Source organism: Amblyomma maculatum, chromosome 1 (genome assembly GCF_055883805.1).
Source record: "Amblyomma maculatum isolate TAMU_Amacu chromosome 1, ASM5588380v1, whole genome shotgun sequence".
Taxonomy (NCBI): Eukaryota; Metazoa; Arthropoda; class Arachnida; order Ixodida; family Ixodidae; genus Amblyomma; species Amblyomma maculatum.
In genome coordinates this window covers 35,829,669-35,857,553 of record NC_139344.1, presented here as the reverse complement: position 1 = coordinate 35,857,553, position 27,885 = coordinate 35,829,669, and the positions used below count along the sequence as shown (strand labels likewise).

Sequence of the window (27,885 nt, the reverse complement as noted above, 5' to 3'; positions counted from 1 at the left end):
GCCTCGCTTTGAAGCGATTGAGCCAACCTGTGCTGGCCTAAAGTCATCCAGGCCTAGCAAACAGGCATAATTCAGGGCCTTCTGCTGAACAATGCTTCCGCTAAGAGGGATGTTCTTGGCTTGCATTTCGTCGAACCAGGCATACAGAGCTTTCTCAAGTTCCTCGTAAGTTGGCTGCGTCACCTTCTTGAGTTGAACTCAAGTGCCCAAAGCAAGTGGCTAGCCAATGCTTTCTTTACTTTTCAGTATCGTTGACAACGAACTCGGCGCGATGCCAAAATCTGCGGCAATATTCGCCTTCTTCCCGCTTTCTGCTTCAGAGATAATACGTGCTTTCTCTTCTAGCGAAAGAAACTTCCGCTTCTTTGCTGGCGGTGACATCCTAGGAAGTTAGCAGCGACCAGCAGACGAGACGAAACCATGCTGAACGATGCAATCACGAACGACAAGGACACACAAAGAAGAAAAATGGTTGATGTGGACTGGGCTTCTTCCTGCAGCGCTTTTCAGCCCGCCTCGTGTTTTTCTTTTTTTTTTTTTTCTCCGACAGGGCAGACTGAGGACTGGTGGGCGGAGCGCCCACCAGTCCTCAGCCTGCCTAAAATGCTCTCGGTTCCTAGCAGATGACGCCGCCGAATACGCTAGCAGATGACGTGATATTTACACACTGGTGCATTTCACACGCGCTTTCAAGCAGCCCCTTTTCACTTGGAGGCCGCGAACGCTCGCCAGCCAACGCCGCTCACACGTGATCATCATGTGGTTTCCAGCTTGAAGGAAACCGTGAGAATGGTGATCGCGAGCTGCATCAATCAAAGAAGCCCAGCAAAGGCAAGGGCGGACTCGTTTTTTTACACAAAGAACGGAGTTAGCCAATGAGCGGGGCGTGACGTCACTTCAAAAATCACATGGGCATCTGAAGAAAGAAAAAAAAAAAAAAAAAAGCTAACACTCGCTGCACGCAAGGAGGATGTGCGGTATGGATGCACCCCCCTTCCCCTCCCCCAGCAGTCGGCGATGCAAAACAATAAACTGCGGGAACGAGAAAGTCGCTCTCCAGCACCTACCTTCTAAAGAAAGACAAGACTGAGGGGCCACTCACCCGTGAAAATTTGCAAAAAAGAAAATTCGTAGAAGAAAACATGTGCTCGCAAAGTACTTCGTCTTTGAGAAAATTTTAATACATTAATTCCTATGGGTGTTTCACGAGGAATGCAAAATACCTCGTTGAGGCAAAAATTTTGTTGAAGCGGCGTTCGTTGTACCAGGATTCAACTGTAACCTTCTTCTTTTAGCAATGCAACGGATAATAAAATTGCGTTTGCATCTTTGAACACACTTTTGTACGCATATGAAAGCCATCGCATCTACTAACGCGTCTGAAGCAAGGAGGTTGCAGATGCGGCACAAGCGGGTCGTCTGCTGGCTGCTTGCTTCAAATAAGTCAGCAAACGCGGTGGCATTTCATGCGTACAAAGAAAATGCAAGTGCAGTTTTATTTTCCATTCCATTGCAAAAGTAAAGGGTTGGTAATATTTTAAAATTTCTGCCTCACTCGCTGCGGGAGAGAGGAGTGCTGTGGTCACTTTGCAATCAACTCACGCCAGATCGGCGATCGTTTTGACCCACTTCACATCGCGCAGTTTTCCAACTGTCTCTATCTAAGAACGCTGGCCACAGCTGCAGTAAAATGTTGTCAAGTCAACCCCCGCTAATCTGGAAAGTCAGATCATTCATACAACGCACCCATTCATGTCAAACATATGTACAACTCCAAGATGTCAACTTTGATAATTTGAAGGAATATGGTGCCGCTTCGGTTAACTCCGACAGGAAGCAGAGCTCACATATGCACAAGGTGCTGGGTATAGAGTAGTGATGACAGTGTCTGAGCCTGCTCACTTAGCACGAGTGGCACTAGTGTACGAGTACGATGTAAAGGCTCAGTACTCACTGAAATGATCCTTCTTTGTTTTCGTCACTGAGCGTTGTGTCATTGAGCCTGTAATTATTTTAAACTTAACAGCGTGTTTGCAGGCAGGGTGTGCTTCATTTTTTTTTTTTAGTGACGTGTGCGCAGGACGGAAGGTTGTTAATGTGCCTACAGAGTATCTTAGAGGACACACGCGTTGCTTCCATCTGACAGCGTGCGTGCATTGCACCTATTTGGCGAAAACTATGATACATATACCGCACAAATTTCTCCCACTGAAACAATCAAAGATTAGACATTTTTGAAGAAATAATTGTGCATAGATGTGGGACAATTTTCCCGTTTTTTTTTTTTGTTTTTTCCAGTTTCCCCAAAATGTAACCCTTGGTTTATTCCGACATTTTCTCCAGTCCTGCAAGATCCAAATTAATGAGGTCTTACTGTAATATGTGACAACAGTTGACACATTCCCCTGGCCCATATTTTTTTTTCTTTGTCTCCATACAGTCCACACAGGCATACCTAGGTGCAAAAATAATGTGGCGCAAAAGAAATGCTGCAAATGTTTGCAATCGCAGTTCCCGAGGCTCACCTCTTGGCTTGAGGCTGTTCTCTCTGTCAGCTTCATCATCAGAGTCGGCGGTGGCGGCAGGCGGTGATCGGCGCGTATGGCCGGCGGCCTGGCTGTTGATGCGAGGTGATGCTCCAAGTAGTGGAGGTCGATTGTTCTCCAGAAATACCTCGCTTTCACAGAGGTAGCACCAAACCCGCAGTGTGCTTAGATTCAGTGTTACAGAATGTTCACAGCAGCTCTGTGAAAGCAAAGGTCCAGGTTTTCTTTTTTCATAATTAAGTGACGTATTTTAAGACATATTGAGGGTTTGCCCTCAACACACGCAAGTTAGCTCGCTGAAAATACACCATTATGAAACACGTATCATAATGTTATTTCTAGTGAATAAGAAGCACTAAACAATTAAGATGTAATGCAAAGCTTCTGGAGATACATTCATGCAAAACATGAGACTAAAATTGAACAGTAGTGTGGAAAATGAGCAGCATCTTCTCCGTGCATATTTACATGCCAGTATGTATAGCTTTGGTCAGAAAGTTATAAAGCCCCATGGGTTTCCTTTAAGTCACTGCTGTGACTTGTTTTGCATCGCTACTATTCCAAATCTTTCAAATGTGAGAACTCTTGAACTCACCCCATTGGTCTCCCCATAGGTGCTAGTGAGCCCTACTATACCACTTAGAAGAACACCCCTTGGGAATATTTTAGCGAGAATGTGTATATACATCCTATTATACCTCAAGTTTGATATCTGTTGTAAACACTGAATAATGACTTGCTTATTTTATGCTTTAAGGACAAAGTGTTCCATTTACATTATCACATTAGATATGAACCTACGTTCAACATAAGGAATTGATTGAACTTGAAGCTGATGGCATTAATTCAAACGGAGAAAATGGGCCTCCAAATAAACTGCAACCGAACTAACAAATGCAAAAAAATAAAAATAAAAACAGAGCATTTGGATAAACAAGACATTACCGGAACTCACGTCAAATCTAAGAACTACCTAGACTAAAATTGGATGATAATCTTTAAAGGGTTAAAACCACTGCTTTCGAATAGAATCAGCAGATGACTTGCATAACAGTACTAACAGTAGCTACCCTTTACCGCGCGGCAAGCTACGCTGACACACAAGAAGGAATAGGTGCAGCCAACAAACGGCACTGCAACATAGGTACATATATAGAAACCTACCTGGAAGTGTTGGGTGCTATGGTCCTTGAATGCCTCGCCACACCCCACATATAAGCAGTCACGGTAGAGGCAAGCCCATAAACTGGGCCCACTCGCTCCACATGATTCACAGCGCCATTGCTGCACATAAGTAAGGACAAAGCAGCGTTAGACTATGCCACTTCCACTGTCCCGCACAATACATGCAATTACTGACACGACGATGGGCTGTCCACAAAACAGGGAATTCAGCAGCCCATTCTGAGAAGTCTGAAGGGTCGTCCGCAACAGAACCTCCAGGAACTTATTTCTAAACAGGAAGTGGTACTTGCCTCCTGTTTGCGGGCGATATCCTCCTTGGTGAAGTCTCCAACGGTGGTGACATGAGGGCATGCACTGAGAGGGCCTGCCATTGTGTCTCCCCAGTAGCCTCAGGGCCAAGGTGTCATACCCACTTGCATCACTGAAAACTAAATGTAGGGAAGCTGTGAACACACTGAACACTTCTACGCCATAAGTCCATTTTAGCTTCCAAAAACTCAGCAAGAAAACAGAGGTGAATGATCAAATGAATTTGTGGCAAGGTACAAATGCTATAAAATAGTCACTGTACCCAGAACCAACTAAATTTGAAAAGAACTAAGATAAAAACCATATATAATACAAATTCAACAAATGTGAGCCTTAAGAATACACACTCAGCACACACGGCAACAAAGTAAGGTACTTTTTTCATATATTTCTGGTAGTTACAAGAAATAGACCAGACTTGTGTTAACCCTTTGAGGTCCTTAGTTGGGCCCCGCCCAATGACACTACTCGGCCGTAGCAGTCTGCTGTCGGGCACGACCCGACAAGCTTTTCCGTAGCTGAATTACACGCATTTCTGCTTGCTACACAGGATGCATCATCTCTCAGACAAATACTAAACTACTCTTTTCATTCGTTACAAACTAGAGGGCAGCACATAAGTGTTTTGGAGGCGGTAGAGCAGTGCCTCCGTGGTTTGATGTATGCAGACGATATTGTGCTGCTAGCTGAGAGTCTGGAAGAATTGCAAACTCTACTTAACTATTGCGGAGACAAAGGGGACGCTCTAGGTTTCAGTTTGGCGCAGTTAAGTCGGGTCTGATGATTTTCAATGGCTCAACTGATCAGGGTCTTAAAATACAAAGCCATGAAATACCCAGAGTAGCAGAATATAAATATCTCGAGGTATGGGTAAACGAAGGACTGGCATACATTGGAAAGCATGAGCAATCACTTAGGCCAAAGGGCGAAGAAATGCCGGGATAATGAAGCATAGGGCATTGTGGGGATACAACAGGTATGAGGTTTTGAGGGGTATTTAGAAAGAAATTATGGTGCCCGGGCCAGGGATGGAAGCAGGGTCTAGCTTTTTGGAGCAGGCACGGGAGCAGCAAAAGTCCTATTTTGGAGCAGCTTTGGAGCAGCAGAAGTACCATTTTGGAGCAGGCTCGGAGCAATTTATGGGCTATTTTGGAGCCCTTTTGGAGCAGCCTGACGGCATTAAATGCAACTGAACTCATTTTTGTTGTTCGAAACTAGTCCACAAGCTGAATGAAAATTGATTCTGCGTCCCACTGGCTGAAATTATTTAGAAGGAAGTCAATGGTTTAAGATTTTTGCTCGAGTTCATGAAAGAAAAATAATACTAATGCAGCTACTAAAAACAGCAGTTGTAACAGATTAGCTGCTAATATTTTCAGATGAGAAGAAAAAGAAAGCACAGCAACATGATTAGGAAAGAGTTTTATCTGCATATTTAAACAATGCCATTGCATATTGCTGCAAAAAAACACCACACAAAGGTCTATCACGGTGCTGGTGAAGCATTTGGAAGGGCAATTAAAGGTAACTTATTTGAACTGGTTTACTATTGGATAAGAATAAACATAAGTGCAAAAAGAAACACAGGTGGTAACTGTAGTGACTAGAAGCAAGGCGGATTAGAATGAGTTACTGCTATACAAAATGTGAAGACCTTGCTGCTAAGCATTAAAAACATGAATACAGCATTTTCCGAGGCAATTAAGGTAAACCGCATTTCCAAAAGTAAGCCCGGCGGGCTTACTTTTGGAAATGCGGTTTTCTACCTAATATCAGAGGTATAGTCGACATTAGAAATAAATCAGAGAGCCGTCAGACGATTAGCACTAGGTGCTCATGGCAAAACCATAAATGAAGCGGTACAGTGAGATATGGGCTGGGCATCTTTTGAAGTATGGAAAGCACAGAGTAAAATATATGAGGAACGCCTGAGGAAATTGGACAGTAACAGATGGGCAGCTAAAGTATTTAAATACCTATACCTAAAAAGCATTGACTCACAATGGAGGAAAAGAACTAAGAAACTAACCAGTAAGTATGCTAGTCACAAGGACAAAGAAATAAAGAGCGTTAAGCAACAGATGAAAAACACAGAAGGTAAATTCGATAAATTCGATGGAAAAGAAACAGAGTGTGGAATTATAATGAAAGTGGAAAAGGCAGATCAGGAAGGAAGCTTTCTTTGATAACTCAAGAGGCAGTGCCCTACTTTTTGAAGCTAGATCAGGGTGCCCTAGAACACGCAGCTACAAAAAGAAATTTAACAATGAAGATGACGCATGTGCTGTATGTGGTAACTCCAGTGAAACAATTGACCATATTATACTCAAATGCAGTGGTATCCATCCGGAAGGCGATGCAGGTGCAGTCACTTTTCTTGAAGCTCTGGGGTTTAGAGATACCAGTGGCCGGGTGAATAAACCAGCGGTGGAAGCTAGCGAAAAACGACTGGAAGATTGGTGGCTTAAAAGCAGAAAAGTGACATAATGTTAGTAATGTAGAAACAAAAATTCAATAAATAGAATGATGATATAGATAACCAATCTAAAGCAATAATTAAGATATAGGGAGAAAAATGAGCATGACAGCTACTGCTACCATATTCCATCCATCCATGCGAGAGTTCTCTCGTTGCTGCTGGGTAGCATGGCATGGCCGCGCTCTCACCAAGTGCTTTCTGCGGAAAAAATTGTCAAGCTTTCATTGAAAGCGACGATGACTTCAGTAGGGAAGAGAACGCAGACAAAAGGAGGAGGCAAGAAAGTTACTCTTCAAAAGCCCGCAGTTATCTGTGACTACACAGAAAACATGAGAGCAGTCGACAGGGCTGACCACTATTGTTCCAGCTATTCCTTTATCCATTAGACCACGAAATGTGGAGGAAGGTGTTTTCCTGGCTCTTGGAAGTTTTCCTCACCGAACAGCTGGTCGGTGATATGACGGCCCGGGCTAAAACAAAAAGGGACCTATCTGCTCGTTTGGATGTTGAGGAAAGGCTAGATGGTAGACCTCATTACATCTTCAAGCTCGCAGGCCGAAGCAGCTAAGATTGCACGGTTTGGAGCGACTGCAAAACCGAAGGGGGCAGGAAGCAGACAGTGTTCTGCCAAACGTGTCATCAAAATCCCGGCCTGCACCCAGGGGAACGCTTCCAGTGATACCATACCCGGCCAAAATAAACATTTGCAGAAATGTTCTTGCCTGTTTGTTTGTTTCCTTCCGCGGCCCCGAAAATGGGCAAAATAGTTTCGGACGGGAACGACCGCAAAGCGGGAAAAAGTTATGGACCGCAAAGGGCTGAACAGAGCAAAAACAAGACGTCACAAAGCCCTAAATATGGGTGTCTTCAGCACTTCCCACAAAAATGCTGAAATGCTAGCAAGTGTTGAATTAAAGATCGAACAACATCAGCTTGTTTTTCACACTACCAAATGACCCCTTAACAGTGGCTGAAAATTGCTGGGTCCTGTAACCAAGCAATGAATGTGCACATGTAGACATATATTTCAGTATGGCGAGTACCTCAGCAACAGCCATTTGAATGCCTGTGCAGATAAGTTTAATGCCGTAACCAAAAACTCGATCTATCAGACCCAAAAATCAGTTCTTGCCGCATCTGGTTTCTGTCTTGTTCTTTTCTGTGTTACCCACATATTTCATATGTACGGCAGTCAAATCCCATTAACACGAAATTCACGGGACCTAAGAAAAACTTCGCTCAAGCAGAAACGCCGGTAATGTGAAATTAGACTTGGACAGCGACCAACTGGGCTGGATAGCACGTGAACAATGCTTTTTTTAAATTCGACAGCTTCTTCAGCACCTAGCCCTGGAAGTCCAGCACCTTGATCTGGACTTCCATCTACCTGCTTACATAAAATACCAAACGCAAGGACAACACTACAAGACACGAGAGGCAATACAAGCAACACTGTCTAAGGAAGGCTGAACAATGTTTTATCACTGGAGTATATCTTGAACTTCCAAATAAGAGGGAAAAGTGCATGCAAACAAATGAGGATTACGTGGGAAAAATGAAACAATGTCTGCAAAATAAAATGACAGTGTTTCTTTTCTTTTTAATGCCACGTAAAAGTGAAATAAAATGGTTTGATTTAGTTTATGTGGTTTAACGTCCCAAAGTGGCTCAGGTTATGAGAGACACCGTAGTGGACGGCTCCAGAATTTCGACCACCCGGGGTTCTTTACCGTGCACTGACATCGTACAGCACACGGGCGCCTTGCTTTTCGCCTCCACCGAAAAGCAGCCACCGCAGCCAGGATTCGATCCCGCATCCCTGGCACGGCCAGTGCAATAAAATGTTGCCAATTACGTTTAGCATGGCATTAATATATATACATACACATTTGTTTTCATATACATATACACATATATATATATACAATTTTTTCCGAAGTACTACTACGATGCAAAAGTTCGATGTTTTCAATTAGCCAACATTGTTTTTATAAAACCCCAGTTTAGATTTTTACGACTAAGCCCACCAGTTACTATTATGTAAACTAATCTTTTTTGAATCACATATCTGCTTTGGCAAGTAGACTCTGCACAGCATGCTTGATCTTACTACGCTCCTTAAGGCGTTGCATGTGGACCGTCCTCCTTTGCAAACTGTGAACTGAAAGCCAAGCTTAGCAACTGCCTGAAGGGGGCTTTGTTATTTAATGCAATGTCACCAAAGTGCATGAAAGAGACGTGAATTCTGGGGTTATTTGGCAGCACCTGGATGGCAGCAGCAGTGGTGAACCCGACACTAGGAAGAGAAGCATCCTGGGGGAAAGGGGCTGTGTGAATTAGTGGGCTAACAAATATGTATGTCAATGCACAATGGAATAAGTTGCATGACTGCACAGTAACAAAGGCAGTGCGTATTAAAACTTTACATCTTAACTCCATAGTAGCCCACCATCTACATAATTCCTTTTCTAATATAACACAGCCTTCATAACTACCACCTCCAGACTTCAGCAACACAGTAACAGCAACATACAAAAGTATTTTAAGTGAAGCAACAAAAAAAGCATTGAATCAGTTGCATTTCTGCAACCTTGCACCAGTATTATATGTCCATTTAACTAACTACTAACACCACTGCGAAAACAGATTCTGAGTACCTCCAAACACATAAATACTTATGCGTTTGAAGGTACTCAGAATCTATTCTTGCCGCAGTAGCATAACAACACAACAAGGCAGCATAACAAAATGCATATTATGTACCGAGACAGCCAAATATAATAGCCAATACCAAAGTTAATGAATTGCAAAGCCAAACGAAATATAGTAGCTAAAGTAAAGAAATATAGTAGATACGTATCAATATGTATAGAATGCTTCAAGGTATTTCTCCTAATCTCAATTATATCACCTTCAAAGCTTACGAATGCAAAGAAAAACAAGAGACATTCATACTATGAAGAAAAGCAAATTCAAAATGCTGCCTTCAATGTGCTCCACATGCATGCCTTAAAAAAAAACACCAGGACAACGATGTACTTTTGCTATCACCCTCTAGCATATGCCCCGTCGCAAAGCAGACACCATCAAAAATTGACTTTCCCATATTCCATACTTGTTGTGCACAGTTCCAAATGCAGTACACTTTGTGTACCCCAACGAAAAATAGAGTTACATGATGCTATATTGCATTCCGATGAAAACCAAGTACAAAGAACAATGTCGGGGCCAGTTTGAACACTCCAATAATTCCTTTGATGGAAAAGGAAAACCAGTTTAGCAGTGCTATGGGATAGAATGTGCTAAGCACTAGACCCTCTTTCACTCGACAAATGGCACACAATAGTTTCATCCCTCCTAAGTCACGCCAATGTTCAACTCCCAAACGTGCACATTTCCTGTCCTAACAAATGCACTGCGAAAGTTGAACTTGCCATGGGAAATTGAAAACTGTAGAGTATCTAAACAGCAAACATGAAGCAAAACTTCTAGTCGTCACTCCTTGCTTAAAGTTGCTCAGTCTTTTTTTTTTTTTTTTTTTCTCACCATGCAAACCTTAATGCGTGAAATTTGAAGCTATGATTTTGCTAACAATGTTAGGAAACTGGTACAATTCCAGCTTACCACAACATGATGCTAGGCAAGTAAGCCACAGAGTGAAATTACTAAAACTTGGATCACAAGAAAGCAACTGCTTTTCTGGTTTAAATGTGCTCTGAAACCTAGGTGACTGCAGCTATATTGAGACAGGACTTACAATTGCATGTATATTCATACTGATATATCCTTAATGCACCATAAATATCAGTGCCATAAATATGACAAAAGTTTTATGGAACCAAGCTCGCCAAACCACCGAGCTCATTCGAAAGAGGAAGATGCTTGGCCATGCACAGAGATAATGGTTTAGACCACACGGTGATATCAGAATAGTGCCAGAAGTGAGGTAATACGCTGCAATCAGTTCTCAAACAACAGAGTTGAAATTTTGGTCAGTTTGTACATGTTCTTGAAAAAAATGCAAGTCAAAGATAAGGCACACACATCCAGTCGATGTGTGTGCCTCGTTTTGTTTTTTTGTCCTTCGTCTTTCGACTGGTTTTTTTCAAGAACAGTTCTCAAACTTGGGTGGCGTTTTGTATGGAAGAAAGTTCAACATTCTAATGCACCACAGTATCAAAGAAAAGAAAATGTCACAGTTTCCAAAAGAGAGTATTTTTATTTTGCAAGTTTTGTTCAAGTGCCTAAGAAAAAAAAATGCAAATATAGACTCTCAGACCTGTCATCTTATAAAAGTTGTGCTGCACATTGTCACGTGCTCCAATCACCTGGCCTAACTTAGACATCATTAGTTCCACTGACCAGAAAATGAACATCAGATTTTCTACAGCAACACTCTGTTGACATTACTCAGCATACAGCCTCTGCTGTGAAGCATTTCGCAGCTTGAGCACCCTGGTGCTTAAATGTGACATACTCTGTTGAGTTTGCAACTAGCTCCTGCCCCAGGGAACCTGTGCTGAAGGTTTCCATGCTGGCCACAGGGCTGTAACACAAAGCTTAGTAAGGTCAAGGGGGGAGCACCATTTATTGGCACACTCTAGGCATGAACATCTGCGCACTGCTGAAACCTCGTGCCGCCGTGATCCTCTGTACGAGTAAGCTGTGCCAACCACAAGACAAGAAATGCTATGAATCGGATTTCTCTTTCTCACCATTTAGAATGTGGCCTCCTTTTCATTGTGACCTGTGTGGCCACCCCTGGGAGCTTTTAGTGACACAGTTGAGCAATCGAAGCGCCGTGTGGGTAGAGCAGTTCGCCCATAGAGTAGCAGTGCACTCACATCCGCAGCTGTGTGCAGTATGAAACTGCAATCAGCCTCGCCTTCAGTGTTTTGTGTGTTCTGTCCAAGTGTGGAGAAAGTTTGAAAACAACAGTGCATTTTTGGAAACTGAAACATTGGAGCCTTCATTTGATGCCACACAACTTTCCCAATGAAAGTTCATATATATATATGATTAAAAATCTGTCACTAAATGTTCATCAATTAAAGAACAGCAATGCAAGAGTACCCTTACTTGCATAAGAAAGAAACTACTTTTTGCAAAACAGTATTAGATTTTTTCTTGAAGCAAAACTATTGCCCGTTTACTACCTGTCCACCTCCAGAAAGTTAGGTTCAGGCCTCTAGACCCCATAAGCTATGTTTCATACATACAAAGATGCATTTTTTTTTCTTCCATGCAAAACATGCCATCAATGAAACCATCTATATACATCCGACAGTTTTGCTGTCAGTGGAAAGTTCACTAGAGACCTTAATAGAGAAGCTGTGCAAATCTTAAATTTTGGGTTTAAATTACTGAAGCGACCGACATATGGGCTACAATTTGTTATTCCACCACGCAAGTTGTGCAAAGGCAGAGTTTATTTGCATCTGCTTATAAAAAAAATTAAATCGTTGCAGCATGATCAGATGGTTTATAGTGTCATAAACAGCTTATTCTACACTGTAAAGTCGTAACTAAAATACACTCACGTGTACCTATAAGTATGGTTCAAATGAAAAAGGGCACCCTTTGTGAGAAGAATGTTAACAGAAGAGGCATAAGCACCCTAGAGGGATATTCTTCACAAAATTTGTTCCATGACCTTGAGAATAATTTTGCCTAGCTTGCAGACAATGGCCCCACATGGATTCAAATTTTGGGATCCCTTCAGCCGATACACTCATGTGATGGTAAAAATTACAATTTACTACCGTTCAGTTTTGCAAAACTAATGCCAGCCACTGGGAGGTGTGAAAGGAGGATGTTATCAGCAACGCAGTACATTTTCGTAGAAAAATGTACTGCGTAGAAAATATATGGACATTTGTAACCCAGAGTGCTAGGTCATATACACCCTAGTTCCATTCACTAAAAGATACCACATCACAACACCCTTGAACTACAAGTGCGATGGGACAGGTGAATGAATAAACTGATAGCTGTACAAAGTGCACATATACATCACAAGTCAGCCCTTCTGCAAACAAATGAACATCAAGTAACTGAATAGCCCAGATATGCACCAACTTTTGAGTCTGCATGTTGCAGAAAATAAATGCTACAGATGAGTCCATTTAGAACGAAACCATGGCATTCATGGAGCTTTGAGGTAAAAATACTTAAGACTCGCATGCTTAATTTGTAATTTAAGCAAGTTTGCCACCATTACAGAAAATGGAAATAACAGGATATTTTATCACAGCTTGGCAACACCAAAATAAAAAGTAGCAATTTTAGGAAGTATGATGCTGATAAACTTTGTAAAATCATTACTGCTGGTCGAGTGTGACAAGAGACTATAAAAAATGAACGCTCATAACAGTGCAATTCATGAGATGCTAGTGCAGTATTTGCATATGAAACGTAGTTTGTCACAAAAGTTCCAAGACTGAAGCATCCATGACTGAAGCTGGCACAGGGCCAAACCAACACAATGCTTACCGCATTTGGTAGTTACACTACTACTGGTGCTGAGGAAGAATTCCATCAATCCACTAAAGTTTGTCCCAACATATTAAAACAGGCATTGCAGGCCCGGAACAGCTGACAGATGGTACATCATAATGAGTGGCTTTCATGGGTCTATGCAACACTCTCATGCAACCACTTCTGAGTTCCATTCAGTCTTTTGCCCTCACCTGTGCTTCTGTTGCATTATGTTATGCAAATAATTCAATCAGTTTTCTATAAGCAATCAAGACCTATCAATAAATATGTTCAGATTTGCCTTCCGCTGAGCCAAAAAGTCTAGGTCTCTAGAGAAACAACTATATCAGGCAATGCATAAACCTGTGATGCTTCAATGGATAAAAATGTATGTGTATATATATATATACACAGTGTGTGTGTGTGGGGGGGTTCAACGTCCCAAAGCGCTCAGGCTATGAGATGCCGTAGTGGAGGACTCCGGAAATTTCAACCACCTGGGGTTTTTTAATGTGCACTGACATCGTAGTGTGTGTGTGTGTGTGTGCGTGCGTGCGCGCGCGCGCGTGTGTGTGTGTGTGTGTGTGTGTGTGTGTGTGTGTGTGTGTGTGTGTGTGTGTGTGTGTGTGTGTTATGGCCAACAATAAACATGACAGAAGATGTGATATGCAATCTCTTTAGCCTCCCATGATTTGCCTTCTATGTTCAAAAGCAGGCTTGAAATGCTCTACAAGCCCAAAAAAACTGCTTCCTCGAGTTCTTTGTCGGTAGCCAGTGAAGAAATATACCCAGCCTCATACAAGGCGCCTTTCTCAGATATGTATTTCATGCAAGTACAGATGGAGCAGAAAAAAAAAAGAAAAAGAAAAAAAGAACGTTACTGTACATACTGCAGGAAAGCAACAATTATTAGGCATTGAAAACGCAAGCATATAACTCTTGAGATTTCGGAAAAAAAAATATTAAAAGATGTTTTCTGTAGTGGCATGAAATTTGCCACTGGTAAGATAACCGCAAAGCTCGACATTAGCAGAGCACTTCAACAGACATAACATTAGCATATTACTTCTCCACTGCAGTCCCACCATCGAGGAACATGACAGACAGACCGTTCTGCCGAAGCTCAATGAAGGTGCCCTGCAGTTCGAACAGCGTTGCTAATAACCAAGGCCGTGACGCGCACGCTGGTTACGAAGGAACAGAACAAATTATCAAATTTCACAGAACTGAAAGTGAAAAATAGAAAGAATGCAGTCCTTACCCTGCTTTTTCAAACGCCTGTTCGCTTTTATGGAACGAGGATCAGCCAGAGAGACGCTGCAAAACAAGGAAAGGAAAACCGAACGCTGCACGTTATTGCTTTTTTTTTCCCCCCTTTTGCTGAGGCAAGCATTTGAGGCAAAATTCACTTCATGTCAGAAAACGCAAGTGAAACTACAACTCTTCTGCGTCTGTTTTACCTGTTCAGAGGGCATCTCAGAATTCTAACATCACCGAAGTTAGAACTGACATAAGATCGTACCCCCCCCCCCCCCCCCCCCCCCCCCCCCCCCCCCCCCCCCCCCCCCCCCCGTTCCGAGATCGCTAATTCACTATAAGAAGGAACAAATTGCACTAAACCTCCCGCCTCGCACGAACGAAAGCAGCCACAAGCATTACTACATTGTGAAAATACCACGGCACCATGTCTTTAGGATGCGTTCGTGGAGTTGCTACAAGATCTCCCGACACCGTTTCTAGGGCCTGAATGGTTGGTGTTCCATTCCAGTCAGCGAAGCAATGGGCGCCGCCGCTGCTTCGTTCGATAAAAACACTTGGACGTATCGATTGCACTTACCTTGGTTTAGATGCGAGTAGTCATTCAATAAATGCCATTGGCAACGAATAAACGGCAACGCACGAGCACCTCAAGTCGAAGGAAAACTTTGGCTGCTGCTTTGGCCTTCCCGAGAAGTCAGTTTCTAAGAGCTTGGCTGGCTTGGCCGCTTGGCTGAGTTGCTTAGCCGCCTAGCGCTTCCTCCTTGCACTCGACTATACATGCTATACATATACCTTCGACAGTCGAAAATAAGGCAAAGCCGTACTTCATGAAGCTATCCGTAGCCAAATTCAATGCAAAGACAATGACGCTTGCCAAAACATATATATTTTGAGCTTAAAATTGTGCGAATAATAGGAAAACAAGAGCAGCGTGAAAATACGAAAACGACCGTCTTGTAGATCGCAGGTTCGGTTCTTGTCTCTGCGCGAGAGCCAGAGTTACTCTCCACAGAATTGTATTTTAACGTCCAACAATTCGCACAAATATTTACTAGCAAATTACCATGAGTACGACTTGATTACCACTTACGGCTTATATCGCTTAAACTTGAGAGTTGAAGATGGATGACAGTTCACAGTTAAAAAAAAAAAAAAAAAAAAAACAAGTAGCACGCGCTAGATTTGAAAGTTTAAGGATGTCTTTGGGCTGTAAAATTAGTTAAATCGTGTTTGACGCAAAGGTGTACAAAAACGTTATGTCTCACAAGAATATTGACCCTCTGCAATGGTGCACCAGCTGGTTAAGATGCTTTGCTATTGAACCGGAGTACACGGGTTCGAACCACGGTGGTGGTTCGAACAATTAAGGAGGTAAAAAAAAAATTAAAAATTACGGCTAATTTGCATGCATAGGTAATAAAATGCGAAGTAGGTGCATAGCACTGCTTAACCGTTGACTGCCTATTATGGTCAGCTATTCTCATTCTAGACTTCTGTATATTTTTCCTAGACTACAATGTGTGTATGTGACCCTTGCGCGTTCGGCGTTCGCCGGCGCGTTCTCGCAGTATGGTAGGAGCCAAGCGTCTGAAGCCTTTTATACTGTTCGGCCGTGTGCCGAAAGGCCCCACAACGGACTGACGAAGATCCTAGTGGAGTATCGGAGCACGCGCGCGAAGCTGGTGCGCGTCTTCGATTACTCGTAAGATCACCATGACACCGCGAGTTGGCAAGCGCGCTGCAGCCTCATGGAAAAATTGAGACCGTCCCAGGTTTCCCGTTCGTACTTGCGAGTCGCGAAGAGCGCGCGACTGGTTGTCGCATGCGACCAGAGAGAGCAGCGCAGCGCGACCGATGTTCACACTTGCGAATGCGACTTGCGGGTTGCTTTCCACATCGTGTAAGCCCTGAGCCGCTGATTTGTTTAACGGTTTGCGACCAGCATTCGCGCGGCTGGAAAATAGAGCAGTGCCCGAACGGCCCGCGACTGTTGCTTTTCGACCGTTGCGACCATTTGCGACAGTCACTTTTCGACCAAAACGGTCGCGCGACCTCCGCGAGTTGCAAGTGTGAACGGGCCTGTACATACCTCTACGCCTCTACCATGGACGCTCGATGGAAGCGCACTGGATGCGGCCTGCTGCGTCGCGCGGCCGCCGTCAATGGGCACGCGCGTTCTTGGGGAGTTTACAGTTGCGCCCGCTATTTCTGCTGAGGACGCCACTGTTCGGGGACACGTCGCCGCCGGGGTTGCCGGCTCTGAGAGCGTGGTTTGCTTCCTTTCTGGACGCGTTCGCCTCGTGTCTGCGTGGTAAACGCAAACTTTTTGTGTGCGTGTGTGCAAGCACGTTAACGTTGAAACTGGATATGCGTTTGTTTTTTAAGGCGAAAGCCGTTCTAAGCTCATGGAGCGAAAATCTGTGCGCCGCATCTATGCACTGGTGTGTCAGTCACAAAAGCGGACTTGCAAGTAGGGGTGTGAAACTCACTATACCTCCCAGTACAAGATAACCATGAATATTCAGAGGATGTCCACAAATAGTCTTAATGTCCAATGTCACTTGTCGATATTGTGTGGATATTGAGAGGATTATTCGATGAAAATAATCATTTAGTGGATATTCTAAAGATATTATTTCGTGGATGTTCTTTCAGTGTATAGAAATCCGGGAAAAGTGCTTAAAAGCTTTGAGTGGATGTATATTTAACTTGAAGTTATAGCACAAACATATTGCGCATGTGTCGTCTCATACAGGGGAGAGATGTTCACTTAATGTTTGGCCCTTTTTTTTCTGAAGGAATTATTTAGGCTATCGACTGGCGCATTTCTTTTTTTCGTGGATGCCAACACGTGCGGAAGGCCAAACTTTGTAGAGACTCCTCACGTTGTGTTCACAGTCCCAAACGTCAGAGTTCCGAAACGAGCGCAATCACAAACGCCAGAGTTCCGAAGCGAGCGCAGTCACAAACGCCAGAGTTCCGAAACGAGAACCAACAACAAAGCTGGCAGCTTAGTAGCCATGGTCATCGCCCCCGGCCGCGCCGCTAGCGCCACCGCCAGCATTGAATTTGTTGTGGCAGCCGCCTTAATATGCAGGGAGGTAGGAGGACGCAAAAATGGGAAGAGTTGGCTTTGGAACTGGCACGGCAACGAATGGACCTGTTTGCGGTTGCAGAGACCCATCTTCGAGGCGTAGAAACAACTCCGCAGGTCGAGGGATATGAGTGGGAGGGATGTAATCGGAGAGGGTCCGAACGACAAGGCGGTGGGATAGGTTGCTTGTGGGCGGCGTCGAGGCCATGGAATCGCACTAGGCACTCGTGCCAAGAACATATGTGGATGACTGGAAAAGTAGCGGGATGGTCGGTGGCTTTGGCGATCGTTTATATGCGCTCAGGAGGGGCAATAGAGCATAACGTGAAGTTGTACGAATGCCTCAGACAGGATATACGTACGCTTCGGGAGTTTTCAGAGCTTTTGGTCCTTGGGGATTTCAATGCCCACCTTGAAGACTTTGACGGGCACACAGACTCAAATGGCAGGCTGCTGATGAGAATGGTAGAGGAAGAGAAGCTAGTATGTGTGAATGGCTCGGACAAGTGTGAGGGGCGCATAACGTGGGCAGCTCGAGAGATGCAATCTTCGATTGACTATTGCCTTATGACAGAGGAGTTGTACGAGGCGCTTGAGAAGATGGTGATAGATGAAGATGGTACGGGGAACCTTGGGAGTGACCATAACCGGATCCGGCTAGTGTTTGGACACGAACATCGGAGGCGACGGCAACCCCAGACACCACTTCAAAGACGATCTTAGCGAGGCTGAACTGCAGGAGACTGCAAGTTGGCTAGAGGAGCGAGTAGACCAAATGGACTCCTATGAGGTGTTGATGGATGCAATAGGAGGGCAACTTAGAGCACGGGAAAGCCGTATGGGGGGCCGGCGTAGGGGTAAAGCATGGTGGTGTTCGGAGGTTGCTGCGGCAATTAAGCGACGCCAGGAAGCTAGCAAGGTACACAGGCGTGAGGTCAGAGAACAGGATGATGTGGCCACGGCCAGTGCATGGAATGATTATAGAGCCCGAAAGCAGGAAGCAGCAGCCTTGGTGCAATCACGGCTTCACTCTTTCAATAGGCGATTGATGGAAGAACTGAGAACGGCAGGGCAACAAGCGCCTCAGCGCTTCTGGAGGTGGGTGAAGGCGGGGCAGCAGAACCCTAGGCCCATAGCATTGAAGGCTGACTCAGAAGGTGAAGCGGTGACGGGCCAGCTTGTGTCCCAATTCTCGAGCGGTGGTGGCGTACAATGCAGGGATCACCAGGAGGTGCGGAAAATGCGGCTGAAGAGGAGGGGGAGACCGAGTGGCAGCGGCCGGAGGAACAGGCGGCGGATCTGCGGGCGCCACCCACCGAGAGGGAGTGGGAACGGGCAACTAAGAGGGTTGATTCTAGAACAGCAACTGGATGCGACGGCATCCCCATGGGCTTGATCAAGGTGCTGGGGCCGAAGGGTCAGTCACGACTTAAAGAATGCGTGACAAAAGTGCTGGGGGACGCCAAGATCCCAGACGACTGGAGAAGGACCAGGATCAAGCCCCTCTTTAAGGGAGCCGGGGATAAGGAACGCCTGGAAAACTACAGACCTATTGCAGTGACACCAGTCCTATACAGAGTGGCGGCGCAGGTAGCGAAGGCTCGCCTTCAGGGGTGGGCGGAGAGATGCGGAATCCTTGGGGAGCTGCAGAATGGTTTTCGGTCAGGGAGACGGATTGAGGACAATTTATTTGTCCTTACACAATGTATTGAGGCAGCTCTGCAGGCAGATTGCCTTCTCTATGTTGCATATCTGGATATAGCCAAGGCCTATGACAATGTGGACCGGGAACGACTGTGGAGACTTCTCCGAGAGTATGGATTGGAGGAACACAGTGTTGAACTCCTTCGAGCTCTATACGACGGGGTCAAGGCGCGGGTGGAGTGGGCAGAGCAAGTGACAAGCTTCATGGATATTCCGAAGGGACTGCGTCAGGGATGCCCGTTGTCACCACTGCTCTTTATGATTTATGTCGCAGGTGTCACAGCACAGCTGGAGGCCTCGGGGCTCGGTTTTCGTCTGGAGCACTTCGAAGAAGGGATAAGGGTTGTACGACATATACCCGCTCTGGTGTATGCGGATGACTTCGCAGTGCTCGCAGGGTCACCCGCAGAACTACAGACGCTCCTGGACATTTGCGAATCAGGAATGGCAGAGCGTCGTCTCAGTTTCAGTGACACGAAATGTGTAGTGATGGCCTGGGGCGAGGGAGACCACCACAGCGGATCCACGTGGCAGATTCAAGGGAGACCGGTCACTAGAGTAGACACCGCAAAATACCTCGGAGTCAGATTGTCCGCAGGAGCAGACTACCTGGGACAACATGAACGAGAGCTCAGGGGAAAAACTGCTCGTTACAGGGGTGTACTGGGGTGCCAGGCACTTTGGTCGTTTAACCGGTACGAAGTGACGAGAGCGCTTTGGAAGATGGTGGCAGTACCAGCCCTTACATATGCCAATGCGGTACTGTGCCTGTCGATGGGCACCAGGGAATTCCTCGAGCGCCAACAGAGAGCAGTTGGCCGATTAGCGTTGGGGGTGCCACGGCACACAGTGGTAGAAGGCGTGCAAGGAGAGGTGGGATGGTCTTCATTCATGGCGAGAGAGGTGGTGGCCAAGACAAGTTTTGAGGACAGACTAATGCGCCTTCCGGCCAGTCGCCTGGCTCATCAAATGTGGGCATACCTGGTCTATACAGGGAAGTTTACACGGTGGACTAGGCGCACAGCGAAGCTGCAGCGACGATACAAGTTGCCAGCGGTGTGCCTTGCAAATGCGAAGGGGGCCCAGAGACCGGCCGGGAGCAGGGCGAAGAAAATAAAGGAGGAAGTGAGGGTAGCTGAAACAGCGGAATGGATAGCTGCGGTCGGTGGAAAGTCATCCCTGGCCTTCTACAGTTCGCAAAAGTTGGTGATCCGCCCGGAGCCGTGGTATGAAAACTCTCTGGGAAGCGGTTTGCTGGCTGAAGCTCGCTGTGGTGCGCTGAGAACGCGACAGTGGAGAGCTAGGTTCACTGAATGCCAGACAGCATGCGCCATCTGCGGGGCTGAGGACGAGTCCATGGAGCACGTGGTTCTCCGATGCAAGGACATCGTCCCAGTTCCGAGGGCGACGTCGCTTCCAGAGGCACTGGGTTTCTCCGTTGGAGCGGGTACGGCGGCAGCGGTAGAGGTCACTAAGAGACGCCTGGAGGGTTGGTGGGCGCAGCGGCCGGAGCGGCAGGGGAGACATGAGCGAGTGGCATAGTGACGGACAAAAGTGGTGTGTGCGGACAACCCGTAAACGCTTTGAGTCTTTTTTTTCTCTTTCTTCTTTCTCCCCCCCCCCACCCCCTTTCGTTTTTTTTCTTTCTTTTTTTTTGGCCAGATTCAGCTCAGACTGTGATGCTGTGATCGTTCGTTCCAAAGGGTGCGGCCCCATCGCCATCGCCATCACCTCAGTTTGCTGCGTTGTTGTGGTGGTTCGTTCGCTTGTTTCTTTTTTTTTCTTTCGCGTGTTTGTGTTGTTCTCGCAACGGCGGCCTTTTTGTTGTGTGCTTCACGTAGTCCCGCGCCCAAATTCGGCCAAGCACCGACGACTGTGCGGGAGAACAGCTAAAATGGTGAGTGTTGATGTTACTGGCAAACAAAGTGTTAGGGTTCGTTTCTGGTATTATGCAATTTTAGTGGCGGTGACTTTACCAGTCGGTTATCATTTCGGTTGAGGGCATACATTGCTAAAAATACACGACGTTTAGTTCGAGCTGGGATGATTGAACCGTCCATGTGGGCAAAATACACAGTGCCGCTTCTTTGCCTCTAGAAAGAAGCATGCATTTCAGTTGAGGGCATACATTGCTAAAAATACACGACGTTTAGTTCGAGCTGGGATGATTGAACCGTCCATGTGGGCAAAATACACAGTGCCGCTTCTTTGCCTCTAGAAAGAAGCATGCGTGTTGGACTTGTTCAATAGAGATGGCAGCCAAGCTATAGGCAATCAGATGCGATTTTGGGTGTCTAGAAAAGCCTGAACTTGAATAAAACACTTTGCAGGACAGTCCCGCCGCCTACCATATACATTACCTCTTATTAGTAAAGTGGACAGCTTCCTAGCGCAGCTCTAGAAGGCAGCTCCGGCCTTGTATTGTGATGGTGAAAGACTACCAAGAGCCCATCATTCATTGCTACTCTCGAATATATAAGAGGCATTCAAGGGCTTGGGTTTTGATAGCTATTAAAGTTCTTATCTTTAAATTTGCTATGTTTTTGCTCTTGTTTGGGAATCAGCTGCAGTTTTCTGAATTTAATCATTTTTTAACATTATCTAAAATTTTCTTGTGTTCATTCCTTGAAATTTCCTTTCATTTAAGTTTTCATACTTAGTGATATCCTGGTGGTCTTGTATGTTTTTTTCCTACACATGTTGCTTTTTAATTTAAGCTGAATGTTGCCCCGGGAACACTGGAAGATTGCATCAAAATCCTTTCCACTGTTTGCGAGGCCCAGCATATGTTTACGTTGTATGTATGTGTTGTGGGCGATTTCTCTGCCCGAGGGATGCGTACGACAAACACACAGTGGGCCATATAACAAACATCTTTAATCTCACAGGGATCGTCGAAGTCGGTGCTAGGTCGTCGTCCGGGTGGCTGCGGGTCGTTTCCGTGGAGAGCGCCAGGAGCGAAGCAGGAACGAGGAGGCAGGGACCAAGAGAGAGCGACGGCGGCGCGAGGCTTTCTTTATAGCCCCCTCGCGCGGGACCGGTTATCCCCGAACGAGCGGGGAGAGGGAAACAGGCACCGCGCAGGGGGCATTGGGATAGTGGCGCGGCCTTCGAATGCGCGGCGCGCACGTGCCTTACGGATACGTGGTGCAGGGCCCCACAGTGTATATTGTTGGTGTAATTACACCAATGAACAGTTTCCTTCCAGGATACCCACCATTTCGCTTTTTTTTCCTGTTTATATTAAAAGGGCTGTCTTTACCACTTCTTGCAGTGTGTTTACAATATGAGTTTTTGCCATGGATTTTCAAAATATTTTGTGAAGAATAGAGTGCTGTCTCCACAAGTGTGCTTGTGTAGGATATACTGCCAGTGCATTCCGACTGCTGATGAGTTCATTTTACCAAGCTCAGATTGCATCAATGAACATGCTTCATTTGCATCATACCCACCATTCTACTTTTTTCATGTTTGTGATAAATGTGCTGCCGTTACTATTGTCATGTATTTATATATGTGCATTTGTATATTTGCAGGTAATCAATGTGCACCCCGGACCTGATATCACAGAGGCAAAATAAAACCTAAATGACCAAATAAACATGACTGTACAACAACAATAATTTTTCTTGGTGATTTTCAGCAGTTGCTGCAAAGTATGAAATCAATTACTTAGTGCACTCTAAATGTATTTAGGGCATTGCCCCCGAAGAGAAGTATATTTGCAGGATGGTAGCAGCTGCACAGTAACGCCCACTCACCCTACTTTATAATAAGCCAGTAATTGCTCAATAATATCCACCCAGGTGGAGCCATATGGTGCTTGGGTGGACATTATTGAGCAATTACTCGCTTATTATAAAGTAGGGTACTCCTAATGCACAACTCACAGCACCAAAAAATATATTGGTTAATATCCACACAATATAATTTAATGTCTCATCAATATTGTGTATGGACATGCTGTGGGCATTATATGGGGGTCCACAAGTGTCAAAATGGACATTCCATGGATGCTATGTCAACATAATATCAACTTCTGTAAACATCATATGGACATCGGATATCTATTTATGGATGTTCATTGAATATCCATTGAATATGATATGGTTTTCTGGAATATACTGGCTAGTGTGCCGAGGGCGCGCGCTCGCGTGGCCGCCGCGGTGATGCCTTCCCGCCGCCACCGCGGGGAGGCGCTACCAATAGCTAAGGTAAAGCTCACTTTAGCTACTTTAGCTAAGGTGCTATCGCTCCGCGTTCGCGGCCTTGGCAGCATAGGCGGCATATAGGTCCGGATAGCGCGCTGCGCTTTTCGCTGCGAAACCTGTCTCTTGACGGTTTGAGCGCACTTTTTGTCTAAAAACAGTCTTGGTGGAAGACAATCGTACCGAACTGTGCGGAGAAAATCATACGCATAAATAGCGCTCGAGGAAGCGTTTAACAAATACTGTCTGGTCCATGTCTGCTATATCTAACTGTTTTATTTATTCAGCTGAACCGGATAAGGTCTTAAGCAGAACACATATTGACTTCCTGATATTCAGCGAGAGAAGAAATTTGAAACAACCACCTAAAGCTGACACGTTGGTTGCAATAGTTTGTTTTGATTAGGAGTCCGGGCCGGGTTCAGTATATTGCTATGAAATATTCCGATGGCGATTTGATTTGATATTGAGCCACTCGATTGCGATCCATGCATCGCGATCGCGGATGTAGGGTATCGTATGCATCTTCCTTCTGAGTGAGCGCTCAGTCAACTCATATCCCAGGTGGTTGTCCCGAATTATGGCAACTATATTTTCAATCGCGATCTAATCCGGAAGGGATCGACGACGACTGTTATTGTCCGTGTGACACAGGTATCAGAAAATACCCTTATATTTTACACTGTTCATTAATCCGACTTTGAATTTTATTTACTCTTCGGTCTTTTCTTATGGTCCATGGTATATCGCGATGCCGCAGTCAAGTGCTACGAACGTCAATACGGGCCTCATGCTTTCGGATAGGTTACGTCGACGTTTCTGCAATTCAGTCACGCTTATTGCTAAGGCGATATATATCAGGTTAGTGACGTTTCATAGCGTCACATATATGCTACAGAAAAGAAGGGCGATCATGCTTTTTCGTACCATATGGTACGCGCACATGTTTTCAAAGATCACATGCGACAATAAGCACAAGCAGTCTGAATCTGATTTCAGTTTTTGTTTTTACTCTTTATTCATTTGTTTTATTAGGAAGTCACTTATTTGTTGCTTCATCATAAAGGATTATTATGCTGTCTGCTTTCTTTAGTAACTGAAGGAAAGGCAAGAAACAAAAGTGGTGATTGTATCATTGATTCTTTTTTTTTTTACAAAGTCTACAATACAGTAAAATTTGAGCAAAAAGGCGCAGCAACAATAAACAAGCAGAAATATAGAAATGCACCGCTAAAGGTTTTGGAGAAAGGCCGCACATATGACACCGCAATAATTTTAAAGTAGTATGATACCAAATTTTGGTGGTATTTTTTTTTTCACTTGCTAATGATGCGCTATAGATATTCCTGTATAATTCTCCACGGGGTTTTTCGCTTACCACCGCTAAGTAATTTATAATTAATTTCACTTCACCAGTTTCGGCTTCGCGGTTTCAGCAGCCGAGCTTTTGTTGTACGGTCACAATTGTCTAGGTCACGCGCGGGATTAAGAAAAAAAGCTTCAACCGCAGACTCACTTATTAGCGCCTCATTTTGCGCTTTCAATAGAGCCACTTGCTTCTGCGCTCCATGCTAGTTTTCTCTTAGCTCTTCTCAGAGCGCGAGAAATGTTGCAGCATTCCTTCTTTCTGCGCATCTTGTGTAAGCCTCCGCTGGTATTTGCATTAAGCTGCAGCTAACCACTTCAGAGTTGACGGTCAAGCGACACTTTTTGCAGGTCACATCCGGAACAAAGACGTACCCTCCAGTGCACTCTGCCTATATAGCTCTTCAGCTTTTGATATTGTTGTATTGTACGTGCTTTTCTTTTCCGAGAATATACACTTGGGGGGGGGGGGGGTTGCGTCCACAGAACTCCGTTCAGGCTTCAAGCTTCCAAACGTTATTTTTTCTATGTACAAAGTGGCAAAGTTCTTTTCTTTTTCTCCTCGATAATGCGCGTAGGCTACAGAGCCAGCAGATGCTTCGGTTAATTTGGTCCAAGTTGCAAGAATGTAAATTGAGTCAAACGGATCCTGAGGTTTAAAGCTGCACATCTGCTGCTGCGGGCATGAGTTCTCGCTCGGCTCTTCTGCTGCCGGCTCCTTGGAAGCATTGTCAAACATCCTTGACGGTGCGTGGCTGTCGTCTGCACCACTGGCATTACTGGCACTGCGCTTTTGTCGTTTAGCGGCCGGTTGGTCACAGAGGTTCCTCAACTTCCTTTTCGATGTCTTCTTAGGCAGATGATGGTTCGAATAATGGTCGAATAGCGTTTGCACGGTTTCGGGCTTAAGGCGTGGCCTATCTCTAGCGAGCTCGTTGACGATGCCGTTCACCGTCACTTTGAACGTTCTCTCGATGTATCTCTCCTCAAAATATTTTTCGCAGACAACACATGTTGAAGTCAACTTGCGGTCCTGTCTTTTAATCAGCCGCTTCCACTACGCAAGCTGCGCAGGGTCCGATGACACACCGAACATAGAAATCTTGTCCTGATTCGAACGGTAGCCGCTCCGACAGAGCGACACGTAACATATGTCTTTTCCCTGCCCTGATGCTTTATATTAAACATCATTAGTCGTTGAAAATTAAATTCTCTCACATGAATGCAAGGAACAGAACGACTAAAACAAAAGAACTGCACGCGTCCAAAGCGCTCGAACCACTGATGGCTCGGCCAGCGCAACTGCGGCAAATCAAGGGCGCGCCGGCGGCCGACGGCGTCGACGGCACGGATGGATGGATGGATGGAATATAGAAGCGTCCCCTTTGAAACGGGGTGGTAGCAGTAGCTATCATGCTCATTTTTCTCCCTATATCTGAATTATTGATTTAGAATGGTTAACTAAACCATCATTCGATTTATTAAGTTTTGTTCCTACATTACTAACATTATGTCACTTCTCTGCTTTTAAGCCACCAATCGTCCAGTCGTTTTTTGCTAGTTTCCACCGCCGGTTTATTCACCCGGCCACTGGTATCTCTAAACCCCAGAGCTTCAGGAACTGTGACTGCGCCTGCATCAACTTCCGGATGGATACCATTACATTCGAGTATAATATGGTCAATTGTTTCACTGGAGTTTCCACATACAGCACATGCGTCATCTCCATTGTTAAATTTCTTTTTGTAGCTTCGTGTTCTAAGGCACCCTGATCTAGCTTCAAAAAGTAGGGCACTGCCTCTTGAGTTATCAAAGAAGTCTTCCTTCCTGATCTGCATTTTCCACTTTCGGTATAATTCCACACTCTGTTTCTTTTCCATCGAATTTATCCAATTTTTACCTTCTGTGTTTTTCACCTGTTGCTTAATGCTCTTTATTTCTCCGTCCTTGTTACTAGCATACTTACTTGTTAGTTTCCTAGTTCTTTTCTTCCATTGTGAGTCAACGCTTTTTAGGTACAGGTATTTAAATACTTTAGCTGCCCATCTGCTACTGTCCAGTTTCCTCAAGCGTTCCTCATATAATATTTTACTCTGAGCTTCCCGTACTTCGAAAGATGCCCAGCCCATATCTCCCTGTACCGCCTCATTAGTAGTTTTGCCGTGGGCACCTAGTGCTAATCGTCCAACGGATCTCTGATTTGTTTGTAATGTCGACTGTACCTCTGATTTTAGGCACAAAACCGCATTTCCGAAAGTAAGTCCGGGCACCACATTTCCTTTCCAAATACCCCTCAAAACCTCATACCTATTGTATCCCCACAATGGCTTATGCTTCATTATCCCGGCATTCCTTCGCCCTTTGGCCTTAAGTGATTGCTCATGCTTTCCAATGTATGCCAATCCTTCGTTTACCCATACCCCCATATATCTATATACTGCTATTCTAGGTATTTTAAGGCCCTGTATTTTAAGACCCTGATCAGTTGAGCCGTTGAAAATCATCAGACCCGACTTAACTGCGCTGAAACTGAAGCCTAGAGTGTCCCCTTCGTCTCCGCAATACTTAACTAGAGTTTGCAATTCTTCCAGACTCTCAGCTAGCAGCACAATATCGTCTGCATACATCAAACCTGGGAGGCGCTGCTCTACCGCCTTTCCACCTAATCTATATGACAGGTTAAAACCTAGATTACTGTCTTGTATCCTCCGTTCCAGGTTTATCATATAAAGCATGAACAGCACCGGTGATAGAGGACAGCCTTGTCTTAATCCTTTGCATACTTTGACATCCTCCGTACTTCTTATCCCTTCCCACGTAATTTCTACTTTGTTATCCCGGTATATTTCCTGTAGGAACTCTATTATCTCATAGCCGATACCTTCTTCTTTTAATATGTTCCACAGAAGTTCCCTGCTTACGTTGTCGTACGCCCCGTTTATGTCCAGGAAGGCCAAATACAAAGGTCTATTTTCCACTCTAGATATTTCGATGCATTGAGTAAGCACGAACAGGCTATCATCTAAGCGCCTACCATTTCTAAAGCCGTTCTGAAGTTCTCCGAGTATCTTGTTACTTTCAACCCATGCTTGCACCTTTAATTTCACCGCCTGCATGGCTAACCTGTACATAACAGATGTTATGGTAATCGGCTTGTAGGATTTTATGTGCATCCTGTCTCCTTTCCCTTTATAAATCAAATTCATTTTACTCTGCCACCAGCTGTCCGGAATTTGCTTATTCGTTATGACTGTTTCC

The 27,885-nt window shown here is 45.0% G+C and overlaps 1 protein-coding gene across 3 annotated transcripts in view; it reads right to left on the bottom strand.

Annotated features, from left to right (window-relative positions):
* Window positions 1-15,038, bottom strand: part of Usp20-33 (Ubiquitin specific protease 20/33) — a 134,581-nt gene extending 119,543 nt beyond the window's left edge. For 2 of the 3 annotated variants that reach the window (XM_084587957.1, XM_084587959.1), the window contains exons 1-5: window positions 14,834-15,038; window positions 14,258-14,313; window positions 4,022-4,159; window positions 3,711-3,830; window positions 2,526-2,745 (exon numbers count right to left, since the gene is read on the bottom strand). In XM_084587957.1, the coding sequence (XP_084444083.1) occupies window positions 2,526-2,745; window positions 3,711-3,830; window positions 4,022-4,102 (421 nt within the window). In that variant the 5' untranslated portion in view covers window positions 4,103-4,159; window positions 14,258-14,313; window positions 14,834-15,038. Of the gene's footprint in view, window positions 1-2,525; window positions 2,746-3,710; window positions 3,831-4,021; window positions 4,160-11,234; window positions 11,424-14,257; window positions 14,314-14,833 lie in introns of all 3 variants that reach the window. The other variant, XM_084587958.1, reaches the window with a different exon arrangement.
* Window positions 15,039-27,885: the final 12,847 nt, after the last annotated feature.